At 37.9% G+C, this 26344-nt stretch overlaps 1 protein-coding gene across 1 annotated transcript in view; it reads left to right on the forward strand.

Moving 5' to 3' along the window:
- Positions 1-25914, forward strand: part of OSBPL8 (oxysterol binding protein-like 8) — a 54969-nt gene extending 29055 nt beyond the window's left edge. The window contains exons 4-22 of the mRNA XM_010074193.1: positions 1514-1594; positions 2441-2542; positions 3787-3990; positions 8569-8653; positions 9787-9958; positions 12827-13061; positions 14455-14639; positions 15421-15502; positions 16204-16302; positions 16762-16858; positions 17200-17298; positions 18759-18856; positions 20206-20295; positions 20862-20998; positions 21363-21548; positions 23937-24024; positions 24420-24522; positions 25125-25230; positions 25484-25914. Coding sequence (XP_010072495.1) covers positions 1514-1594; positions 2441-2542; positions 3787-3990; positions 8569-8653; positions 9787-9958; positions 12827-13061; positions 14455-14639; positions 15421-15502; positions 16204-16302; positions 16762-16858; positions 17200-17298; positions 18759-18856; positions 20206-20295; positions 20862-20998; positions 21363-21548; positions 23937-24024; positions 24420-24522; positions 25125-25230; positions 25484-25619 — 2385 coding nt within the window. The 3' untranslated portion in view covers positions 25620-25914. The remainder of the gene's footprint in view (positions 1-1513; positions 1595-2440; positions 2543-3786; positions 3991-8568; positions 8654-9786; positions 9959-12826; positions 13062-14454; positions 14640-15420; positions 15503-16203; positions 16303-16761; positions 16859-17199; positions 17299-18758; positions 18857-20205; positions 20296-20861; positions 20999-21362; positions 21549-23936; positions 24025-24419; positions 24523-25124; positions 25231-25483) is intronic.
- Positions 25915-26344: the final 430 nt, after the last annotated feature.

Here is a 26344-nt window from a genome sequence, read left to right on the forward strand (position 1 = left end):
ATACAAGATGAAGAGGTTTCCTTCATTTTTCCAAGATTGGGAAGTTAGAGAGCATTTACTTATCGTTGAAATTATTTTGAGGTTAAATTACTTTTTGCTGTTTATCATACATCTCTATTTGACACTAGCTATCTAAGTAGACTCCTGTAAAGTCTTAGTTCTGACTTAAAGGCATCAAAGTAGGATCAAAGTTAAATCACTTTGTTCCCCTTTTAAATCTTTAATTTTTATTTCTCTGGTTTGAGCAACTTGTGGGTTAAGAAAGAGTGCTCAAGTGCACTGTTTTCATTATTGCAGTGTTTTCTCAAAACTTGCATGTTTTTTTACTTTAATTTTATGGTATTCCAAAATAGAACTTCGGTGAATAGACTTCACATTGTAGTCTGAGATTTTAAATGACTAGTCAAAAATGTTGAACAGCTTGAGAAGCAGTTCTTATAAACTGTCCGTGAATTACCACAGTTTAGAAGGTTACATTGATTTTTTTTTTTTTTTTTTTGAACTAGATAGGAGCTCTGGGTCTATCAGGCTTATATTTCAGTGCACAAAGAAATACAACTCTTCGTAATATGGTGGATACCTACTCGGTGTTCTCTGAGTTGCAGTAGGAATGACATGGTAACTCTGTGATAGACTGTGTCCTTTTTTTTTTTTTTTTAAAGGGCTCTGTATCCCAAGGAATCTTTGGTGGCTCTAGTTCCCTTTCAACTAGTAGGCAACAGATGTTAAGGGATAAACTTTGAACCTTACAAGATGTGGAGAGGGGCAGGAGGGAGAAATCATGTGATGCTGAGGCAGCATATTGTCCTGCCAGGAACAAGGACTTGGGTTTCACAAACAAACCTGAGTTTCATTGCCCTGTCTATTGCCACCGTGAATTTCTTGAAGATGACTAGGGCAGTAAGCAGAGCGTGGGATTAGGGAGGAAGGAGCAGAACGAGTGCCATTAGTGATCAGTTGTACTGCGGTGATTTACAGAGCACTGAATCCTAGATTGAAGAGGCTGTATTTTCCTTCATGGGTCATGGGGTAAGTGCCTCTTCAGCAATCCATTTGGAGGACCTGTCAAGTTATGAAGGAAGATGTTGGGATTCGTATGTCATGGGAACATGGGAATGACTCTTGTGTTTAAACACCATGATTCTCCTAAAACCTTCTCTCTCTACTAAAATAATGGCTAACTAGTCAGGACTGTGACATGTCAAGTAACAGGCTATATGAGCTAAATATTTACTACATATAGTTCAGCTTCTTCTGAAGGGATCTCAGACTTCTTTCCCATAAAACCCTTATGAAAAAAAGACTCCGTAAACAGGTGGTGAAACAGCTCATGTTACAAGTTGTGGTGTGCTGTTTGGTTTGGTTTTTTTCAAGTGGGAGAAACAGTAGTGACTGGGAATGGGAACTTTACAAACATAACTGTGCATTTCAAACACTTTCTAATGTGCCTGCAACAGTAATACATCCCTGTACCTATCATTGTCATTTATTTCTTATGTTTTGTGAATTTCAGTCTGAATCCAAGCTTTTCAATGGCTCTGAGAAAGACATCTCTTTATCTTCAAGCAAGCTTACAAAAAAAGAATCTCTCAAGGTGAGTTGATTTCCAAGGAACTCCTCGTGGACGCTAAATGAATTCACATAGGTTTACCATATTCTTTAATGAGAAGAAAAAAATGCCAAGTAGTGATGAGACCTCTATGAAATATTTAAGTATTGTGAGAAGTAGTGGTGGTGATTCTCTTCAAATCTTATTTTAGTAGTACTTGAGTATGGGCTTCTGTAATGCGATCTTTAAGATGGCACAAGATCATAGAATAACTCAGAAGATTATAGGATAATTCAGGTTGGCAGGGACCTCACGACATGCAGTGAAATGACGAATTGAATTACCAAAGCTACAGTCTGCATGGAATACCTGTGATTTACCTGCTGCCTTCTTCCCTCTGTGTTGTAACAAGACCAAACTCCATTGTTTGGCCGATATGATGTCAAGAGAAAAATATTATTTATTATTTGCCTTCAAAAGAGGCAGATACATTACTGCAGCTTTCTACTGGGGAGAGAAAGTAATTGGTGTGTAACAACTGATCAGATAATGTACTTTACACCAGGAAAGGAAGGGGGTAAAGGGGTTGTTTGGTTGGTTGGTTTCCCCCAGTGATTCTAAAAGGCGCTTCAAAGTCCTCAGTCTTAAAAGCAAATTGCAGAAGAATCTGGAATAGGTTACGTTGTAGCTGTTCTTGAAACAGAGCACGAAATAGTTGCTTTCACCTCAAGAAGTCAAATACTGTGTTTTAAAGCTACTTCTCTGTATGTGTATTGCAAATTGCATTTAGCAGCTATTTCCTCAGCTTGTATCGATAGAAATCTTTTTGTGCTCAGATTCCTGCTCTATGGCTGTGGCATTGTAAATATTTTTATATTTTATTATTTACAGGTTCAAAAGAAAAATTACAGAGAAGAAAAGAAGAGAGCTACAAAAGAATTACTTAGCACTATCACAGACCCATCAGTTATTGTTATGGCTGACTGGCTGAAGGTCAGAATCCAAGTGTGAAACCTGAGTTGAAGATGTAGCAGCTGCCTGCTTCTTTCTGACCAGACTAGAAAAGGCTCAATCTTTTACTTGCTGTTAATGTTTTTCTACAAGCACAGCAGCCACTAATTGCATCCCAGGGTCTCTCTGCTCAAATCCTAGGGGAATAATAGAGGAACCTAGCCCCCACTTACTGCATACACCATAGTCACAGACATCTTGAATGTATAGCCATTAACTTCAGATGAGTTGGCTTTACAATTCTTATTTTGTCCTTTTTATTTTACACTTTGAATTGAAGCTCTGTTACATCTGTAACAATACTGAAAGTGTTTCAGTCATATTAGATATTTGAATACAGATTTCTCTGTGTATTTCTTTGTGGTAATTTTCCTGTCCTCTCTTTAAGAACTAACTGTCCTCTAATACTGGTACAAAATGTGAGGAATTAATTTCTCAAAGATAGCAGTCAGTGTCATCAACAGTAGTACAGTTTATGTATTTGTATATAATTCCTTAAATTTGTAAATATATTCTTTGGAAATTGCACAAAAAAAAAGATTTGTTACACATTATTATAGTTTGCTTCAAACAATAGCTTGTCTGGAAAAAGTTTCTCAAATTTTTGCAAAAATCGGTGTAAACAGGCCAAAACATTTTCTTCATGCATAGGAAAATGTGTGTATACCCGTTTATAAAATAGGTATTCATCAAGAAAGAATAGAAGAGTGAGCATTGAAATTGTACCTTTGTATTGTCTTTCATAACCCTGGGTGAACTTTTGATAGACTTGATAAACTTTGCTTGAAATAAAAACTAGTAAGTAATTTAAATTTTCATTTTCATAGAATCATAGAATGGTTTGGGTTAGAAGGGACCTTAAAGATCATCTTAGTCCCACCCCCCCTGCCAGGGGCAGGGACACCTCCCACTAGACCAGGTTGCTCAAAGCCTCATCCAGCCTGGCCTTGAACACCTCCAGGGATGGGGCATCCACTGCTTCTCTGGGCAACCTGTTCCAGTGCCTCACCACCCTCACAGCAAAGAATTTCTTCCTAATATCTAATCTAAATCTGTCCTCTTTCAGCTTAAAACTGTTATCTCTCATCCTGTCACTACTCTTCCTGATAAAGGCTCCCTCACCATTTTGTTAAGGGCGGGGGGGGGGGGGGGGGGGGGGGGGGGCGGGGGGGGGGGGGGTAGGTACGGGTTTCACCGAGCTATAACTGTAACTCTTTGTCTTCTAGATTCGTGGTACCTTGAAAAGCTGGACCAAGCTGTGGTGTGTACTGAAACCAGGAGTGTTGCTTGTTTACAAAACCCCCAAAAATGGCCAGTGGGTAGGAACAGTGCTCCTGAACGCTTGTGAACTCATTGAAAGGCCTTCTAAAAAAGATGGCTTTTGTTTCAAACTTTTTCATCCTTTGGAGCAGTCCATATGGGCTATAAAGGTTAGTGGTAGCATATATAGTTCTTAACAGATGACTAGCATTAGCCAGCTATGAGTAAAGATAACCTTAATGAAAAGTTGAACTGCATTTTCTGTTATAGCTTTAATGGTTTGTTTATTCTGAATATAAGCCTTCAACATGTAGTTCTCTTCATCACAAAAAGTATTTGATTTATGCTGCTCTGTGTACTTAAATAGCTTCAGAAGTGTGGTGTGCAGAGAGGTGCCATTAAAGAGGTTAATGCCATCACTGGTAATCATGTAAGTGGAAGGAATGAGTGTATAACGTTGTGTTTTACGTCAGTCAAATCTGAGAAATGAAGGAGGGAAGTGATTTGCTAAAATGAGAGAGTTGAGATGTGTTATAAATATTTCTTGGCTTCCATCCCTATATTAATGTAATAAAATGTCAGCCTAGTTCAATGTGGTTGTAAGAGTAGAAATTCAAATTACTTCCTTGTGCAATAATAGCTTATATAGGAACTTGTTAGCCAATTGTGCTCCTTTTTGGCTACAGTTCTAGGAAGATAAATGTTTTCCTTCAGTTCTGATGTCTGTTTGCTTTGTCATACATGGCATAATATTGTGAGCAGCTCTTTTCTGTAAGTGTTGAGAAGCACAGTGTGTTCTGCACAGCAAAGGTTTCTTTCGGTTTCTCCTAAGAATCTTTAATGTTTGCTATTACTCATTGTTTATACTCTAGTAAACAAACTATTGTAGTCCTTGTTTTATGTTTGCATATGGAGAGGGGGTGCGGAAGCACAGCACAAATGAACATCCTGAAATGACATGTTGCTTTAGATGAAATTACTGCACAATATTAGGACCCTTATAATATTAAATTAATTATGCCCTCTGCAGCATACATCTTAAGATAGCTACTAATTGTGAGATTATGTCTTCTGAATCGTAAATTGATAGAGATGTACTGTCACATCTGTAGAATATGCTGCATTGATTTTGTCTTCCTTATCTCAGACTGGTAAGTCAGTCAGCAGGTATAATTCCCGATGTTTGTTTCTGATCTTTCTGAATTGTTGTCATTATCAATGTTACCTAAATTTACCAGACTTTGAGCAAATCTTTTGTAGTTGCTTTTGAACAATTTTATTTTAATACTGCTTAGGAGGACTTTTCACTAATTAGTGATCATCTCACATTTGCAGAACACAAACTTCATATCCTTTTTCAAAGCTATAGGGTTCGGTATTAATGTAAGTTAATTATTTATGATCATGTATACATACATTGCAAAGTGGTGGCCTGTCTGCAGAAGATCACAAATCAGTCTTATATTTCTTTATTGCTTGGCAATGAGAAATGGATTTGTTTGTTTTTTTAACTAGATATTTAGAATTTAGAGGACATGTCCCACCAGATTTTTACTTTTTTAAGGTAGGTCAAATTTTGAACCTGAACAAGTTAATATTGTCCATTCTAAATGTGCTGAGAGCTGGAGTGGCGTTTGTTCATTTTGGTTTGGCTATTTGCAGTTGAGAATTACTGGATTTAATTAGATGAAAGGCCTTGAGGTGTGAAACCTTCTTCTGCCATGTTTACCTAGTCAATTATAACATCCTAGTTACAGATTTATTATCATGAGGCAAACTTTCATAAGTGTAATAGCAATTGACTGATTTACAGAGTAGATTTACCCGAACAAGCCTGAAGTGTAAGGCAAAATGAGCCTTGTATGCAATCATGCAGGAAGATGACATTGAAAGAAACATTTATACAGGTGTAAATACTGCAGGAGATTTTCTCACTTGAACACACTTCCTGTAGTGTCTCCTTCTGGCAGACTGCAAATTCTCTTCTGCAGTAGTTTGTGGCCAGTCACTTCACATGCTCCCTTAAGCCTGTTGCTGTGGTCTTTGATGTTCCTCTTGCACTCTGAGGCAGCTGATGCACTGTACCTTGTTCTGTCTTCCTCATGTGCCCAGTCCTGATGCCATTTCAGTTTTCTAAAATAAATAAAAGTTACTGCAAATAATTTTTCATGAGTAGATTTAGTCAAGTGTGACTGCTTATTGGTTTTTATTGCTTTCTCTGAGTGTTCATGGCTTTTGAGTTTTATAGGCATGAGTATTCTGTAGGAAGTATACTTCAAAGTTTTTTTAATCTAGTGGAATTTTTAACTTGGCCATTACCTTGTACTGGAGTAGTTGTACCATCATTCTGTCAGGAACAGAGACAGTTCAAATAAAGTCACCTAACAAATGGAAACTAATGTCTCTCTCATACAGAATACTAATATACTGAAAATTGATTTTGAAACCATAATGGATGACGTCAAAGAAAAATGCCCAGTGCTTTTGGAACAGTAATCAATTACAGGAAATCAAGATCCACAAGCAGTTATTTCAAAATAAGTCAGCCTACTTAAATGATCATTGCAAATTATTCGTTTGGTTTTAATCAATATATTGTCAAAGCACATAGGGGAGTATGGCTTTCTTGCATTAAAAAAAAAAAAAAACAACCAACAAACCAAACACCAAAAAACATACTTCATCTCTAAATTGTAGTTGTTCGGTACAGAGTAAGTAGCTTACCCTGCGTGCCCACAGTATAACCCTAAAGGGGAGATCTCGCAGGCAGAGGTCTTCTCTTGGTCTGTGTCCTTCCCGTGACCTGAGAGTTTCAAGGACTTGCGATGGCTGAGGTCTTTGCACGGTGCTGGTGCACCCACGGTGCCACAGTCCCCTCTGTGCAGCGCCCCAGCACCTGTCCCACCCCTGCCTAGCACTGGGGCCCAGCGAGAGTGAGACCTCTTCCCTGCCTGCCTGCCCTCAGAGTGAGGGGTGTTCATGCATGGGCGTGTCCCTCCTGGTCCTTGTTACCACTAACTCCTAATCCCTGCATTGCTGCTTTACCAAACACTTTTTGTAGGTGCACCTTTCTGCTCACTTGGAGGGGGACTGAGGTTTGGAATCTTGTTTCTAACACTCAAGTTGCTGTTACTCCATGCTGACTTCTCAGGAGTTCCTGAACATCATTTACACCAGCACTAGCTTGCCTGTATTGTTATTTAAGTGCCACCAAGACTCCTCGTTACTCACCTCTAGCCCTCAGAAACGTTCTGGCTGTTTCATTTGCTTGCTTCTAAAATATCTGCCTTTATCTGCTTTTGCTCAAAACTTCTGCTGGCTTTCCAGTTCCCTCTTCTAAGCCTTGTACTGGCTTTTCATTAGGCTTCTGTCTGGGAGAAATCAATCCAGGCCAAGATGTGTTAACTCATCAGTTAGGCAGGCTTAACCCAGCTTTCAACAATAGCTTCAAGTATGTTTAATACAGCCCTCTTTGCCTATCAGTTGTCTTAAAGTTACCATAGGTAAACTTTTTTTTAAGGGGCTTTAAAATGGTTGTTTAGCATTTATTTCAAAATGAAGCTCACCAGAAATAGAAAGGTCTTTTGGATTCTTTTTTTCTTTTAATTTGTGAAATAGTGAAAAATAAACTTTGGCATTTGACATCCTCTGTGTGTCTTTCGGTTGAACATAATGTCATGGTGTCCTGCTGATACCCTTTATAGAGAGACTTAAGCATCTAAATGTCTTTTATGGACCTGGGCATCATCTTTTATTTTTTTTTTTCCTTTCCTTCTTCTTTAAATGCCAAGCCTACAGTTAGGCACGTAAATATTTTGTGGAATTGACTACTGCATAGGTAGAGAGGTTGAAGGGGAAGGAGGGAAGGAGAAAGGATGAGTGGGTTCCTGTAGCAGTACATAGTATTTGGTTGTGAGGAGTTATTTCCATTTTATTTAAGTATCGATTGACTCTGTCTTCTGAAGACAGGCAAAAATCATGCAGTTCTGGATGCTGCTGAGACACCAAATGCATTGTCATGTAAAATAAGCATGAAGTGGACCACTGAAGAGGGCCTCCTGTTCTCTGCAGGGGTTTGGCTTGCCCTCATGTCTCTCTGTGCTATGGACTGTAGCATCATTGTAGTAATTGAGAGGAACCTTTGCCCTCATCAAGAATGAATGGGACTGGAGGGGGAAGACCCCATTGCTGTACAAATGTGGGGTCTTCTGCTAGGCAGCATTTGTTGCATATAACTCTCTTAAACCACCCTACGGCTATGTCTTTTGTTTTGCTTGCTTCAGCTGAAATACAGAGCTGAAGGGAAATAGCTTATCCCTTGTGATCTCCCTACACCCATCTGCAGGAATCCCTGGACAGTGAGGGTGACGCCCCTGTGGCATTCCTTTTGATGCTTTTGTCATCTTGCTATAAGTAGCATCAGCAGAGCATTTCCAAGTTATTATGCCAAGTCTGATTTACCAAAAAAAAACCCCAACAAACCCCAAAAACATCACAAAAAATTATCTGAATCCCAAAGACCATTCTTTCTAAAGTGGGATTGACCTGGGAGCTATACTTAGAATGAAGTATTTGAAGAAGAAATCCAGTAAAAGAGGGCTGTCCATCTTTCCATTCATGTCTTCATTAGATGTTGCTGAGTGACAGTAAATAGCCCTGCAGTGTGTCAGCTTGTTATTGCATTGAATTATGAACTGTAAGACTGAATTAAAATATCTGATGCTGTTGGTTTTTTTGTGTATTTCAAGGGTCCCAAAGGTGAAGCAGTTGGTTCTATAACTCAGCCATTGCCCAGCAGTTATTTGATCATCCGAGCTGCTTCAGAATCAGATGGTAAATAGATATTTCAGTGTTTTTCCCCAGTGACAGCAGTTGATTATTAGAAAGAGATGGCTTCAGTTGTCTTACCATGTCTACTACAGCACTGTGACTGCAGTTTCATCATTGCTAAGGTTCTCCCTTAACTTAGTGCATTCAGTTGTGTTAATAGTAGTAGTTTTTCACGGTTATTAAAGGAAAATTTTGACCTGAAGGAACTGCCATTGAACTCCGTGCAGTTGCCTTGCATTGGCTGGGTAGAAGGAGGGGGAAGGGCTTATTTCAGATTTAACTGTATTAATGTATGTCTGAATACTCAAGATAGCTCCTTCCTAAATGTGGACAAATAAATGCTTTCATTAGAAAGAAAGTGTATTATAAGGTGCAGAAGTTGCACAGAGTTCTAGTAGTAAAAATTGCCTCAAAATATAGTTTTGTAACACCTTTCATCACTGGGAAGGTGGTGGTCAGTATCAGTGCAACCATCTTCAGAGGTTACAATGTGGAAAAAAAAATTAGGACTGTTGTGTAACCTTTCTAGCAGCTGCTTTCCTTCTACTGGTTAATTAAGCATCCCCCTGCAGACCTTAAAAATAGAACTCTATTTGTGTTCTGTATTGAAAAATGGATTAGATACATGAAAATGAAGAAATAAGGAGCAGAAAGAACACAGAAATTTGTGTTCTTTTTTTGCCAAAATAATTAGAATGTCTGCTATTTTACATTGAAATGGCATTTATATGCTATCATTATAGCTCCTTTTCCACATTGTTATTGTATTATATGAGCGAATTTTTCTAGCTGATGCAGTTATTTAGTCTTCAAAACTAGAGCAGGGCTGCGGGCAACTTTGGAAGAATTCAACAGTCATGGCCTGGATGGAACGATACTTGCATTAAGGAAGAAAGGCTAGAATATGCTCTAAGAGAATCATGATTTACCTTGCTTGTCCTACCCTTGAGCATCCCTTGTACCAGAGCTGAGTAGATTTGGGTTTTTATGTCCCCACCAGATTATAAAATCCAGATTATAAAATAGTCTTCAAAGGCAACATAAGCAGACCCAAAAGGATTGTGAAATTAGGAAATGGAAGTTGTATAGTTCAGTTAAATCCTTACTTTTTAGTCTAATATTGCATTTTTCTCTAGGCAGGTGTTGGATGGATGCTTTGGAGCTGGCACTGAAATGTTCAAGTCTGCTTAAACGTACAATGATTAGAGAAGGTAAAGAACACGATTTGAACTCTTCAGCAGACAGTACTCATGTCTCTCTCTATGGTCTGCTTCGTGCTAACAACTTGCACAGTGGAGAAAACTTACCGTAAGTTAATTAATTACTAAACCCGATTGTCCTTTTAGCAGAACCTTGTAATGATAACTTCTCCACAGGGAGAATATCTTTCTAAGGCTGCAGTTATTTTTCCTTCTGAATTCTCTCTATATGCCATATTTTCACTCTGTTTTATGCTGTATGTGGATAAAACAAAAAAAAAAAGATTTTTTCAAGCAAATTGGATACAGAGGAAAGTTTGGCCCAAGGAACTCAAAACTGAATAGCATGTCAGTAAGTTTAAGTACTCAGTTAAACTATTAAAGTTTTAATATTTTGTATCTTGAAGTTGGTCTCTTTTGTTTGCTTCACCTGTAAATAAGAAGTTTAGTACATGTGACAAAAGTTGGTAGATCTGAATATCAGTTTCTGTTCTTTGGTTAAAGAAATTAATAATTCTAACATTACTTAAATGGTTTCAGCATGTCTCAGCTTTGAATCATCAGATGGATGAACAATGATTCAGTCATTCTATTATTATATTAAATGCACAAAAGTTGAAGTTATCTGGTATCAGTTTGTATCTAATGTCTGAGTGCCCTTGAGTAACGCCCTGTTGATTTCAATAAATACTTTCAGACAGATTTTTGGGAGCATAAGCTTTTGTGGAAATATATTATTAAAGAAGCATGGCGAATGAATGGTGTTTTAAAACACTTCAATTGTGGTACCACAGTGCATTAGAAAATGTAAAAGATTTAGTCCTTTATTTGTAATAATTGGGTCTGAAGCTTGCACTATGCACAGTTTCTCTCAGTAAACTTCCACCAATTTGATGTACTTTCACGTGGACATAAATTTGTTTCAAATAATCCCTCCCACTCATGAAGATTTAGTTGCCCATCTGTCTTTTCCAGGTGGGCAGAAATTTTGTACTCTGTTAAGAGTATATTTCTGTATTTGAGACAGAAGACCTGGACTGAGGGAAATGCAGTTCTCTCTGGCATAGATAGTCTGAGAGAAGCATGGAAAAGGCAAATTATTGCCCCCGGCCCAGATTCAAGGCCTTATCCAGATCACTAAGCAGGCTCAGCTACAGTTTTCCTCCTTCCGTGATCTCATGGAAAAAATAAAACTGCTGTGTACAATTCAGCTGGGGATCTGTACTCATGAATAGTAGTTTAATATCAGCATCTAGCCCAGATTACAATCAAAGCAATTGGCTAAAACTGTTAAATCTAATCAAGACTAATGGTTTAATTAAGTAGATCTTTGGATATAGCATATTCGAAGAGTATTCAATGTGTTTAACTATCTCAGCAACAAAACCTACAGGCCTAGTTTTAATGGGGTTGGCAGGAGAGGGAGAAGAAAGGTCAAAGCAATTTTAGCTTCAACTGAGAGACAGCTTTTTTAAGTATGTTAACAGCAGGAAGAGGTCCAAGCAAAACATTGGACTGATAACTTGTTGAAGATGGTCACCTGAAAAATAGAGACAGAGAAGAAGTGGAGGCACTGAATGCTTTTGTTGCCTCAGTCTTTAATAATACTGAGAGACCTTGGGCTGCCCGGTCCTCTGAGTTGGAGGACCACAAGTGCAGGAATACTTGTGGACACTGAAATTGTAAGAAAACAGTTTTTTATCAGCTGAATGTTCATAAGCCCATGGGGCCTGATGAGATTCACCCCTGAGTACTGAAGGAGCTAGTGGATGTTACAGCAGGGCCCCCCCTGATCATCTACCAAAGGTCTTGGGAGTCTGGGGAGGTCCCCGCTGACTGCAAGCTAGCCAAAGTTATCCAAATGTACAAGAAGGGTATGAGTAAAGACCTGGGAAACTACAGACCTGTTAGTCTAACCTCAGTACCTGGAAAAATTAGAGAAGATCATACTGGGTGCTATTGAAAGAGGTTTAAAGAACAATGCAGTCATCGGGCACCATCAGCATGGGTTCACAAAGGGAATGTCCTGTTTAACTAAGACAGCCTCTTACTAAAAACCTCGTGGGCTGAGGCAAGGACAAGGAGGGTCCACTCACCACTTGTGGTCAGGTATGAAACAGACTCAACTTGGGAAAACACAAGAACAATTTAATTTGTTAACAATCAAAAAAAAAAAAAACCAACAGAGCAGGATAATGAGAAAGAAAACTGGATCTTACAAAGGCACCTCTGCCCCACCCCTCCCTTCTTCCTGAGCCCAGAGGCTTTGTTCCCAATTTCTCTACCTTCTCCACGGCTACATCTCCATGAGCTGCAGACGAGCTCTGCTCTCCATGGGCTGCACGGGGACAACATGCGTCACCAGCTCATCACCATGGGCTGCAGGGGAATCTCTGCTCCGGCACCTCCTCCCTCTCCTTTTTTTTTCACTGACCTTTGTGTCTGCAGAGTTGTCTCTCTCACACCGCACTCCTCTCTCTGCTGCAGGTTCTTTTGCTGGCTCCTGAGAAACTCTTGGCTCTCAGGTGGGAGCTGCACTGGGTTGGCTGGGCCATGGCGGGGGCTGGGCAGGCAGCAGCTGGACAGACAGACTGGCTGGGCTGGGCCTTGCCTGGGGCTGTGCCCCCCCATCCATGAGCTGTGCCCCCCCTTCAGTGTCATTCACAGAGGTGCCGATTGGCTCAGCCCTGGCCAGGGGTGGGTCCAGCCTGGAGCTGGGGAAACTTCCAGGAGTTTCTCACAGGGGCCAGCTCAGTCGTGCGCCCTCCCCGGCTACCAAACAAACCTGGAGCTGGGCAACTGTGGCAGTTACTTACAGAAGCCATCACTGCAGCCGCTCCCCTGCTACCCGACGCAACCACCACACAAAACCACAACAATATTGGCAATTTTAGTGTGTATTTTATTAAGATCCTGGTTTGGAAACAATAATTTATTGTTTGAAGTTGAAGATTGATTTAGCCTTTATTTTTTGTAGGTTAAATGACAGTGAAATTGAAAGGCATCACTTTAAAGATCAAGATATGTACTCTGACAAATCTGATAAGGAAAATGACCATGACCACGAGGAATCTGATAATGATGGATTGGGGAAAAGTGAAGAAAGTGATAGTGACACATCAGAGCGACAGGATGATTCTTACGTCGATCCAGAACCAATTGATATTAAGGAAACTACTTACGTAGAACAGAGTCCTGAAGAACTTGGGGAGGTAAAAGTGCTGTTGATTGTAGTGAGCAAGCAGCTTCTCCAGATAGAAAGCTGATATTTTAGAGGTCGGACTACACTTGAAAGCTGACTTTGCAGGACTGGTTTTCATATTTTCAGCAATAATGGGGAGGGGGGGAAGTTCTGTTCAACCATGTTCTGCTCTGCTTTGCCACTCTTGTGCTTTTGTCTGAGATTTTGACACAGATAATGAGATTATCTGGCATATTGCTCAGGCAGAAGGTGCTCAGTTTGAAAGGGCCACCTGCAGCAGAAGTTGACCATGTCTACCCATGCTTTTGTTGTTACTTCTTTTTGGTTTTTATTAACTTACTCCTGTTTTTTTCTTCAAGTAAAAATCTTCAAGTTGAAGATTTTAATGCAAGCTGACACCTCTGGTTTTCTACATCAAGAGAGGAGTTAAGCAGCCGTGGGGTCTGCAGAATTCAATGGAAAGCTTGCTGTGTTTCTGATGTCACCTTGCATTCTAATATGATGCCCCAGAGCAGCCATTCCACTTCTGCAGGTTATCTTACGTACCTACACAGGCAAATAGGACAGGGATTTGTATGTTATACTTGCTCTAAAGACACCAAAAAACTTAGAAGTTGAGATGAGCGTTTTCACAAATCTCCCCTTTCTTCTTAAGTGGTAACTGAGGGATGTTTTTCATGCCTATGGGACATAAATACTTTGTGCTTTCTTGCTTTCTAGTATTGTTTCTAGAAGAAGCAGTAGTTTAGGAAAAATTGAGGACTTTACGTTTAAAATAAATTCTTGAGTATGCATTCTAGAACTGTTCTGGAAAGAGGGATGCTTTTCCTACAACCTTTGCTTTTGATTTCAGAAACTGTAAGGAAGAATATCTCTCCTCTTCTGGGACAGAAAGGAGCATATTGGATTGTGGCTGCTGGTTTTGCTCACTTACCTCTAAGCAGTGCTTTTCTTTAAGGAAAACCACTGATACTGTTGACTGGTTAAGGCAGTGAAAAGCGTAAATGTGTCAGCTTTCATGGTGGGGAAAAGGTTGTAGAATGAACAGCCCTTTGCTATAGAAGTCCTGCACGTGAGAACACAGGGTAATGTACTTGATGTGTAGGAAAGGTCGAAGGGAGAATTTCTGAACAACATTTTACCTCGATTTTTTTCTGGTTTAGGGCTGATGAAAACAAATAGTTTTTAATGCTGAACACTATGTATGTTATACTTTGTTAAAGATGTATCATAAGTATATTTAGAGAAACTTCATTTTTTTCCCCTAGTTGCTTCAGCTTCTCTGAGTGATTCATTATAAGTATCCATTTTCCATTCTCATTACATCCTTAGAATGTGTTGACCTGTCTTCTGGAGGATTATTTTCTTTTTCCTTTCCATAAGCATTTTTTTGTTTATCCTAGGCAGGGGAGGCTGCTCAGACAGAAGTAGTGTCAGAAGAAAACAAAAGTCTGATCTGGACACTGCTGAAGCAAGTCCGGCCAGGAATGGACTTGTCCAAGGTTGTACTGCCTACGTTTATCTTGGAACCTCGTTCTTTCCTGGACAAGCTGTCTGATTACTACTACCATGCAGACTTTCTGTCCGAGTGAGTCAATTGTATCTCTGGTTTTCATTCTTTTCATTTTTTAAACTAAAGTGGAGTTAAGAGTGTATACTGAAACATTTGATGCGGTCTACTTAAACATCACAGACTGCGCTTAAAGTTTGGATGTTTGTCTGACAATGTATCAGTCATCCAATATCCTTGTTTTCTGAAAGCTAACTGCCTGAGAGCTCATATGGTACATCTTGAAGTCTGGCCCCTCTTAGTAATAGCAATTGTGTTGCAAACATTTCTGGTTTAGCTATTGGAGACTGATTAGACGACTTTTTAAAATTAGTTTAATTTTTTTTCTCTAGGAGGCATATTTAAAATGTTAAAACAGTGCCAGTTAGCCTTTTTAATACAGTGTTAAATTCCACTCAAGTTTATAGTTGCCTGCTGAAGTGTAGCTATTAAATTAAAGACTGTAAATTGAAATATTATTCAACAATAAGTTCTAGGCGTGATTAGGCTTGTTTTCTAAAGTAGAACCTTTTATAAATGGAAGAACTTCAATGGAGGTGGAACAGGATTTAATGTTACAAAGAACAGACTCAATTATGGAAATACAATTTCTGATGATTTTTTGTTTGATTTCCATTTTCAGGCAATTATTTGAAAACCTTTAATTTGATGCGATCATGCTGAAAGTTTTACAGTACTGCAAATCACAAAACCTTGCTTTTAGTCAACTTCTAGATACAAAATATATCACAACAATTGATAGTGTGTTATAACTGAAACAATATTGGTATTTGATCTGTGTGCTCTGTTTGTTTCGTAGAGCTGCACTTGAAGAGAATGCTTACAACCGCATGAAAAAAGTAGTGAAATGGTATTTGTCAGGATTCTACAAAAAGCCAAAGGTGACTTCTCACATGGTTTTTTTGTCTTTAGTCATGTCTATGTTAAGGGCTTAGGGATGTGCTGGAGTAAGTTTGTTTTTTTAATTTACATTGTTATGCATTTTTTTAAAAACAAGAATTAAGTTTTTCTTATTTACACAAACGCATCATGGGCCTTTTTGGTCTCTAGCTGTGCTTAAAACAGACTATATTAAATTGCTTTTTTTTTTCCCTTGGAGTAGAAGTTGAGCGAAACATTTTGTGATAAAGTTGAGCCAGTTCTGTGTTTGCCATCTTTCAGTGATAGCATGCTACATTTGCAGGATTAATATTTCCACTACTTCCTTTAGCTTTACACTAAATACTCTTTATAGTCATGTTGGTAGGAAACAATACTGAATGAAGAAGGTACTTACTACCTAACTTCAGACCAAAGGTCTGTAATAATTCTCCTGCAAAAAAATCCTATATTCTATTTGTCCTTAGGTGTAGCCTTGAATAGTTTAGCAGTTACACTAAATCTATGCTGATATGCTTAGAACGAAGAGCAGAATGAAGAGTAACTGAGTATGGTATTCAAATGATGATACCAAGTACAATGTACTTTAGCATATATATGATAATGTTTTTTGTGTGTCTTCTCTTCAGTGACAGACTGATAAAGTATTTCGTGAGATCTGTACCTGCATTGTATGGTTACTCTCTGTTCTATTTCTGTTCAGGGACTAAAAAAACCATACAATCCTATACTTGGTGAGACTTTCCGCTGCATGTGGATTCATCCAAGGACGAATAGCAAGACTTTTTACATCGCAGAACAGGTAGCTACAGTAACTGGAACAAATATTTTTAAGAAAAATAAATGTGTTGCATTTTTATGCAAGCCAAACAATGTGGTAGTTTCAGAAAATGTTTTTAAATGTATGAATAGTATCCTGAAATCTCTCCTGAGGAGCACAGGTTTTTTACACGTCTCCTAAGTGTGTCTTCCTAGAGAGACAGAGAGAAAGGTGTTTCCATCATTTCTGTTCCCTTTTCCTCCAATAAAAGTCAGGTACTAATTTTCTTAACTTTTGAAATTCCATGTTTGCTTGATCTTTATCTCTAAAGATTATAGTCATATTTCACATATATTAACTGTATTCTATTATGTGCAGCTTGAATTTTTCATTCTGTCATTATTAGCTCAAGGCTTATACTATATTGCATGTTATTTTTCTTTTTTTGTTCTGTTTTGGTTTTTGGGTTTTTTTTTTTCAACTATGTGTTTCTTTCAACAGGTGTCACATCATCCTCCAATATCTGCCTTCTATGTTAGCAATCGTAAGGATGGTTTTTGCCTTAGTGGTAGCATTCTGGCCAAATCAAAGTTCTACGGTAAATAATGAAGATTTTGGTTGTTTGTTGAGGGTGTAAAATCTGTGCAAATGAGCTGTGTTTTGTAGATGAAAGAAGGCTGTTAGAGGAATCAGGGTTTTGATCATTGTATTATCCTTTCCTTACAAACTTTTTGCTACTGGTCTTCGTAATTTTAATTTCTATTTTTGGAGTATTTTAATTTTTAATTGGAGATTCTGTGTATTATAGTGGCTTCACTAGACAGGATAGATCACAGTGCTAAATGTACTGATGTTCTTAATTTTATTGCTCGGTTATTAGGAAATGTTGACTGTTGTCTTGCAGGGTGAGAAATGTGATTTGCTGTCTTTGAATTTCAGGGAATTCATTATCTGCCATACTAGATGGAGAAGGACGGCTAACATTCCTAAATAGGGGAGAAGATTATGTTATGACAATGCCATATGCTCATTGTAAAGGTAACTTTGTTTTCATTCTCTAGATGGCAAAGTATGAGAACAGAAGTTTATTATTCTAAATAGTTAATTATTCTAAATAGTATACCATGTTGGATTTGAGCTTGTCATCTGTTTTCTGAGCATTGGCAACATTGGTGGCCCTAGGCTTCCACATATTTTATCAGGAGAAAAATACATCTGTTGTTTAAGCAATTATCTATTTTTGGCCCAGAAAAAGATTTTTTTCATAAATAGTAAGGCCATATATATAGCTATCTGTCATTATATGACAGTAATTTACTGTTTGGGTTGCTTTTTTTAAGGAACAGTTTTGAGCTTTTCCAGTATTTTCCTCTTGCAACCATAAAAGGCAATGTAGTATCTGCACCTCACTGTGTGATTTGAGTGTACATCGTGACCATTTGTCTTCAGTTTCACGATGGGAAATCAGTTAGTAGTTTGTAAGCCTTTCTGGAAGGTTAGTAGGAGTACAAAACACATTGCAGAGTTGCTGATTTTTAACTTATTACTTATGAAGGTATACCTACTCATATATTTTCTGCCAGAATTCTCTTTCAGAAGCCTTACAGTCAGCAACAATATTTTCTTCATTTGAGATGTATGAAAATTAATAGCAGAAATAGATAATTCAACAGTTTGGTAGGCTTTTCTCTTTCCATTGTTTGTGGATGTTTTTCATATTCTGTTGGATTTGGGTTTTTTTTGTATGGCATTGGTGACAAAAATAATATTTAACAATTAAAAAGCACAGAACATCTACATACATTAAAGGCAAACAGGAAGAAGGAGAACTAGTGTGACTAATAAACCTGTTAGAGAGGGAGAAAGGCAGAAGAATATGCAGGGAAGGAGAATGTGCATGGTGAAGAAAACATATTTGCACATGCATCCACTGTATGTAAAATATATTCAGTGTTTCAAACACTGGATTGCAGGGGGGAAGACAGTAGTCATGGGAATTAAAGCGTACCCAGCATTGTCAACTTTATACTTCCAAAAGTCTTTAGAGAGGTGATCAGTGTTGTCTTATATTGGTTGTCCATGATTGTCTTCACCTGTGGTTGGACTGTACATACTGCTTCTGTTCAAGTGAAGTTTTCCTTTTGCTCAGTTGGTCATGGAGTTGTTTTCCTGTCTTAACCTCAAAAGCTTTCCTCCTCCAATCATCTCCAATAAGACTAAATACCACCCTTGCTAGAGCCAGCAGTATGTGCAGCCAAAGATATGTCTTAATAAACAGTTTTTCCTAATTATCTGTAATTCACTTAGATGTTTTTGTTTCTGTTTGGATTATTTTATTTGGCAGAAAGATCATGCTTATCCTTAGGAAAGGTCATCTAAAAAGATGAGTTTTTCCTCTGGTACAGACATGTTTACTCTAGGAATTGTGCCCAAAGAACCTGGGTTTTTTGTCTTGCTTGGTTATAAACATTAATTTTAGCTGTTTCTCTCTCTTGCAGGAATTCTTTATGGCACAATGACCTTAGAGCTTGGGGGAACAGTCAACATCACCTGTGAAAAAACTGGCTATAGTGCAACAATTGAATTCAAACTGAAGGTTAGTAAATGGTGTGAGTGGGTGCAAGAAGGAGGATAAGCATAATAATAATTGAAAACATTATATCACTCCGTAGATATGATCTTATTTAATATGGAATTGTCTTTTTCGAAACTGAGGAATTTTCATTTTAACTGACACATATCCATCCAGCTATGTGTATCTAGCAAAAAGATTATTTTTTTTTTTAAAGGAGTTACATTGTCATCTCTGTTTTTAATGTATTCTTCTGGGTCTAGAGGTTTTGATTGAAACTTAGAGTTCTGTCTTAATCTCTGGTGATAAGAGATGCAAACATATTGCTAGTTGTATGAATCTTAAGAACAGCTCTAGTGGGGAAAAAGCAATCGTCTGTCTTATCTCCAGCAGTGGCAACTGTGTGTGTCTAGGAAAGTGTAAGAACAGGGGAAGTATTTAATATTCTGATCAGTGGCTCAGGTATTATGTGTGTTGTTGTCAATATACCTTAGTGATTTTTAATGCTCTAAAAATGTTCAGGGCCTTTTTAAACTCCTGGAGAGCCCCTGGACAATTCAGACCCAGGTTTCCCACTGCCATCTTGGGTAAAATTTAAGTTGCTCGTGACACCTCGAATAAAGATGATGCAAACGCTTTGGCTGACATTTATATCAGCCTAATGCCCAGTGCTATGCAACTGTTTACATGGAGTATTTTTGGCAGCTGTGGGTGCTGTAGGAGCACCTCACTCCTCAAAAAAGCTAAACAAAGGTTTCTAAACTACTTACAGATGGCTTGCACTTCTGAAAAATACATATGCCATCTCTGAGGTAGAAACCGATTTAAAGCTGAACAAATAGTTGTTAAGAAGTGTGCATGTGGAGAAGGAAACTGCAGTCAGCTGAAGTTATAGGGGAAACATAGAAGCCAGGAGGCTGTGTTAATTGATATTTTGCCCACAGCATACATGTGCAGACTACCAAAAAGGCTGAAGAAAATCCCTGGCAATCATTTTTGTTGTTGCTTCTCAATAATTAATCTCTAGTAACAAATGGTCCTTGGCAAAGTGGTGAAATTAACGTAGCAAATTACTATTTCCTCCAAGATATCATCGTGTCACTGTTTTCTGCATTACTTTCCATTTTCTTTCCAGATTTCTTAGACAGTGCGTTTGCTCAGCAAATCTTTTAAGAAAATACAGCATGAGAGAACAACTTACTGCGGTTTTAGACTAGTTTGGGGATTAAATAGGCAGAAGTTATAATACTAAAAGCCATCAGGGCTGTTTACATCACATTTCATAAATGCAGTTTTTTCCTTAACACTAAGCATAAATGCAAAAATAATTTGCTATTAAAATAAACATGAAAGCATTTCTTTTTGTTTTGCAGCCTTTTTTGGGTAACAACGACAGTGTTAATCAAATATCAGGGAAAATTAAGCTTGGCAAAGAAGTTCTGGCTATTTTGGAGGGTCACTGGGTAAGTAGAGAGTGATGGTATTATAAATTCTGGCTGATAGTTGAGACACATGAAAACAGCACTTAGTTACAAAAAAGACTCCAGAGAGTTGACTAAGTACCACTTTTATAGAACGTGTCTCTTTATATTTAGACAGTTCTCAAAAAAGTATAGAATCAACACAGTGTTAACTGCAGCTGTTAAAAGATGGAAAAGTTGTGTATGCTTGAGTAGTTCATGAAAATACACTTCAGCTTGTGAAATGTTTTTAGTGTGTTAGTACTGTGAAGAATTGTTACAGAACCAGCATGGAATGTTTAAACTTGTTTCAGTTCTGGTGAGATAACAACATCACCACTGTTTTTTGGACATGGTAATAGTTCCAATTGTATCTCTGTTCCAAGTTAGAACTGGCACAGAGTCCAGAAATTGAATTTTAAAGTTAGCACATCTAATTATTCTTAACTACATGCATCCAAAAAGAAAAGAAATTCTTATTACAAAAAAATTGGTTATTCCTCCCTTTTGTGTTATTTTGGCACTCAGAGATTTTTACAATTAAGGTAACTGAATTATATATGTTACAGGACAGTGAAGTTACTATTAGTGACAAGAAGACAGATGTTTCAGAGACATTCTGGAATCCGACATCTGATATCAAGCAGCGTAGATTACCTAGATACACAGTGAAGTTCGAAGAGCAAGATGACTTTGAGTCAGAGAAGTAAGTTCACTTTAGAACCATGTATAATTATTTTGACAAAATAAAACTCATTGTCTTCTCAAAATTATGAACCAATTTTATGGTTTGAAAATTGAAGAAATTGGGAAGAAAATACAGGTTTTTTCCTTCCCATATTTGCTGATACTAACCTGTAAAACAAGAAAACTACGCTATTAAAAACAAGGTTGTTATTTACAAACCTTACAATTATGGAGATTCTTGATGGAAATGTAGAGAAAACTTATATTACAACGTGGTAATATTCTGTTAGAGGTTGATCCCTTTATTTAGCCTATAATTAAGGAAATATTTGCAATTATTTCAGTCAACCAGATTGTAACTCTCCTTATTGCTTGTTTGTCAGGCTTTGGCAACAAGTGACAAGAGCAATAAATAATAAAGACCAAACAGAAGCTACTCAAGAGAAATACATTCTGGAAGAAGCTCAGAGAAAGAGCGCCAAAGAGAGGAAACTTAAGGGTGAAGAGTGGATATGTAAGCTGTTCGATCAGGATTCAGTCACAGGAGAATGGCACTACAAATATGCCGAGTGAGTCCTGAAGTGTTTATAAACAAAAACTGCTTGTTAAATGCTTGGTAGTGTTGCTGAGCCTCTTCTTGTGGTTTCAGGAGCAAAGGAAGTTGGATATATAGCTGAGTTCAAACTTGTGAAATGTGCAATGCTGCTTGATATTCTTATTTATGTATTTTGATTAAAATGCATATTTTTTTAGCTGAACTTGGTTGGCCCTTTTAGTATTAAAAAGGCAGTGATTGCTAATGCAGCAAACCGTATTTCATGTAACCGTTGCCATGGGCTTTTTCTTTTTATCTTTATGGCTAGAGCCTTCTACAAATTTATGCTATGTTCTAGAGTTTCTTGGGCATGGCACTTTAGGATGCATTGTGCTCCTCCTCCCCCACCACCCCCCACTCTCCCACTGACCAGAGCAGCTACACAGATTTTCCCACACTGGAAAATATGGTACATATGGGCATATCAACTGGAATTCTGAAAATCTGCTGCCTGGAAATCATAAAAAAACTGTGCATAGTTGAACTGAGCTATTTAATTTGTTATATGTTAGAATAACCCTGAGAATAAGAGGTTTACAGCAGTGGTTAATGCTGGGACCAGGGGACTCTGCTCAGCTGTCACATATGCCCTGCGCACATGAGTGTCTGTGAATCTCTTTGTGTGATGATCCGGATCCGAAGATGAAGATGTAGCTGTCTCCCTGACTGCTGGGATGCATACTGTGTTCTTGCCAACTCTTGCAAGAGTCAGCTTGGAGCTGAGCCCTTTACCTAGTGATGGTTTTCACAGAACACCCACATTCTGCTGATGCTTTTTCAATACCCAGCACACTTCTGTATCGCAGGATTGTAAAAGTAAAATATCCAAAGATGACATACTCTGAGTTAAGTAATTCTGAAGCCCTGGATGCTGAAAGTATATTCCCATGGCTAAACCTGGGAATGTTTTACCTTCCTGTACCAGAATGGCAATACTGGGGCAGTGGAGTAAGTGTATAGGGAAGAGCACAAGAATCTTGAGTATTCTTCGTGTCTCCATCAAATTTGCAACTCCAAAGTTTCCTGGAACCCAGCAGGGATTATGTGTATTTAGCAATTCTCAATAGATTTATTTTCCATTAATTTCCTTGATTTCCTCTTAAGTCTGTGCAGATTTTTACCACCCAAAACATCCTGCAGCAGGGAATTCCCCAACTAGACTAAATGCTCTGTGGATGCTTTTTCTTTGGTTTTTAGACCTATTTTGTTCATCTGCGTTACATCTTGTCTCCTTGAGGCCTTGTTCAAGGATGTGCCACAGAAATTTTGCTAGAAAGCAGTCTGCACTGTCAGCAGTCTTTGAAAGAAACTTCTGTCTTCTTTCACACTTACAATGCGGGTTCACCACCTAGTCCATGTAGAGAGCAGTCTTTTATGCTTACTGTGAAAGATGTGTTCAGTGAGCTGTGGCATTTGTTCAGGTATCTGGATTATGGATTTAGGTATCAGGATTACAGATACAAAAGACCTTTAGTAGAGCAATGCCTTGTTCTTACCCAGTTACCACAGATGACATTTAATTCAAGTTAGGTTAAGCTAAGATGTAAATGCAGGTCTGTGTTCACGACGTCTGAAACAGCTACAAAAATTTTAAAAGGTATACAGGAGGACATGAAAGGAAATTCCGTGCTTAATCTACTCTTACTAAAGCTGTGCATCAGAACAATCTTCATACAGCTGACTTGCAGTTTCTGTCTTGAAAAGGCTGTAATCAGTGGGGATGTCAGTCTTTGCTTTTGGCTGCTTGTTCTCCAGTGAGCTATGTGTCTTTTGGTTTGGTTTTGTTTTTTAAACTCTGTATCAACCTGTACTTGGAAAAGCAATCTTAAAAAAAAAATCAGAAGAAGCAAACTGTGCATAGCTCATTAGTGCCTCTTGAAACTAGTCTTGATTATCATTAGCCATTTTGGGGTGAGGTTTGAGGTAACTGATTCGTACCCCCTTCTTCTTAGGCATCTTTTAAAAGAAAAAAACACAAAAAAGCAGTCCAAAATAATGATAATTTTAAAAATCCCATAATTTCCTTGTAGCTCTAAAATTATAACTGTACATTAGGCAAGAAACCTCTCCATGTTTGACAAATACATATCACTAGCCAGAAAAATTCATATATTGTTGGTTAATACAATAGCTTGTACTCTTACCAGCTGGCTGAGGGTTTGACCTGGACATGAAGTTTATTTTTTGGCTCTCTTCAGGTTAGGACTGGGCTATAGGTGGAAGATATGATCACTTATTCCATGTCTGTCTTCTGTATAGGGAGAGGTAGCTTTAACCTGTTCATACTGAGTGGTTTCTGAGCAGGAAAATATTTCTTATTTAAATTGCTGTGGTATTAATCAATTATATTCACTTTGTCTAGTACCAGACCATGGGACCCTTTGAATGATATGATCCAGTTTGAAAAAGATGGCACCATCCAAACGAAAGTTCGACATCGGACACCAATGGTATGTTCCAGTTCTGCAGCAAGATCCAAGGACTTGTATATATTGCATTATGTGTATGAAGGTCATCAAAGCATTGGGAGCAATGGAAAATACTATTGTTATACTACAAAACTGTAGTTCACCCAGCCCGTAGGCTTTCACTTCTGTGTTGCATCCTAAGCGGTAGTGATAACTTGATTGGATAGGAATATAAAATAAGCAGGCTTGAACTCAACAGTTTAATGTGTATTTTTCCCTTATATGGGAAGATGTACAAACTTCAGACCTCTCATACATAAAAAAATTTAACTTGGACTTTTATTAGATACTGTGCTTTTAACTTGTGGGTATTAGAATGTGCTGCTTTGATACAGTTCTGGTTCTCTGGAAATAATTAATAAGTTTATCAATTGTAGGTTAGTGTTCCAAAAATCAAACGAAAGCCAGCCAGTCAGAAGAAAGGGGAGTGTGGCTTCTCATCCCCAGAGCCTGATAACCAGGATTCCTCTGGGAGTGAAGGTAGGACTAGATAATTTGCATACAAAAATAATAAATTTATTTGACGGTGAAACAGAGTTCTGTAGTCACACATATTCTTCTTATCTCAATGTTTGTATTATGAAATAGTGGATGCTTTAGATCACAGTTCTATCCAACATGAAGCACATTCTGGAAAAACAAAAGGGGCAGAATGACTCATGGTTTTAATTGCAAACTTTCTTGTCCTTTTAAACATCAGTGTGTACTCTAGGTAGGCTTAAGTGCTGCACATATGTAGTATCTAGGGAAAAAATTATGTTTGTAAACTTTTTTCTTTCTTAAAACAAAATGAATTGTTTTAATTTGTAGATCAATATGTTGCTAGAAGGCAGATTTTTGTTGTCGATAATTCTTGCAGAAATTAAACAATACAGTGAGTGTTTTAAGATATTTCAAGCACTTAACTTGCTGTCCTTCTGTGCTATAGGTGACTGAAATAAAGCTTTAGTTTTCAATAGAAGCTTAGTTAGAAAACTTTCTCCTGAATTTTGCAGCTGGTTTAGTTTGTCATTAGTACTTTGTTTCTTCTTTGACTCAGCAGTCACTTCTGTGAATTATATCTGGCTTTTGTATCTTCCTAGCGCAACTTCTGAAGCATAATACAAGAACAAGGAAAAAAGGGGCAGACCTTGGTGAACTGCAGAGTGCTATTGAATCTATAAAGGAAACACAAGAAGACATTAAGAGGTAGTACTAAATAAAATGCTTTAGAATTATTTAGAATACTAATTTTCTAGGCTTTTTTTCCTCGTAGGCTGGTATGTATCTTTCTGCTTTGGAGCCTTGATGTCTTTAAACCCCCCTTCTTCTCAAATGTTGATTGCTCGTTAATGTTTCATAATTTTCCTCAAATACTGTTTTCTGTAGGGAGCCCTGATGTACTAGAAATTGTGAAATTGTCTAGATTGTAACTTACAGAATATTATTTTCTGTCTTACAGGGACATTATGGCTCTGCGAAATAGAGTCACTGCTAATTCACCACCTGCAGACTACAATTTCTTGCAGTTTAAGCACTACGTCTTCATTTTACTCATGATTCTGCTACAGCTTATCATTAATTTCTTGTTCAAATAGGAAGTGTGAACAAGGGCCTTTCTGAACTAGAATGATCAAACTGTTACTGGGGACCATATTTTAAGTTGGACTTTAAATTGATGCAATATAATATCTAAAAGAGCCCTGTAGCAACAACTTCCAGAACTTTGCCTCATCATCCATGGTTCAGAATCATACTCCCGTCTACCCAGTTGAAGTAAGAATTGTGTAAGTGCCAGTACACTCTTGCTCCTGGTGTGTGCCTCTGTCTCACAGACATACGACATCAGCCTTGTGTTTTATATTAGGTCATCTGCTGTACTGATGAGTCTTCACCACAGAATAGATGAAGTTAAAAATTCAGAGGTCAGACGCTGTAGGTAGAATGTGATTCCTGTTACGGTAAAATGATGAACAAGCATACTTTGTTACATTTAAACTTACCATTTTTGTAACAAAGGAACTTTTAAAGTCGCCAACAGTTTTTGTAAATGGTGTTGAGTGTTTGGAAGTAAACTTTTGTTTAAGGTCAAACAAATACATTACGACACTCATGACAAAGGTCATGAGTTTTGGGAACTGGCAAGTAAAAAGCTGAAGTCGTTGGGAATTCTGCAATGTAATGTCCTTGATTTGTTTTGGAAGTATGAGGTTTTTATCTTCACTTACTATAGCGTCTTGTTATGCCAGCTGGTTTATTTTTATAGTTTTAAAACTTCAGATTCTTCATAAACACATTCCTGCATCTACTGTACAGAGCACGT

The sequence above is a fragment of the Pterocles gutturalis genome, unplaced genomic scaffold, assembly GCF_000699245.1.
Source record: "Pterocles gutturalis isolate BGI_N339 unplaced genomic scaffold, ASM69924v1 scaffold9982, whole genome shotgun sequence".
In the NCBI taxonomy this organism is placed as follows: Eukaryota; Metazoa; Chordata; class Aves; order Pterocliformes; family Pteroclidae; genus Pterocles; species Pterocles gutturalis.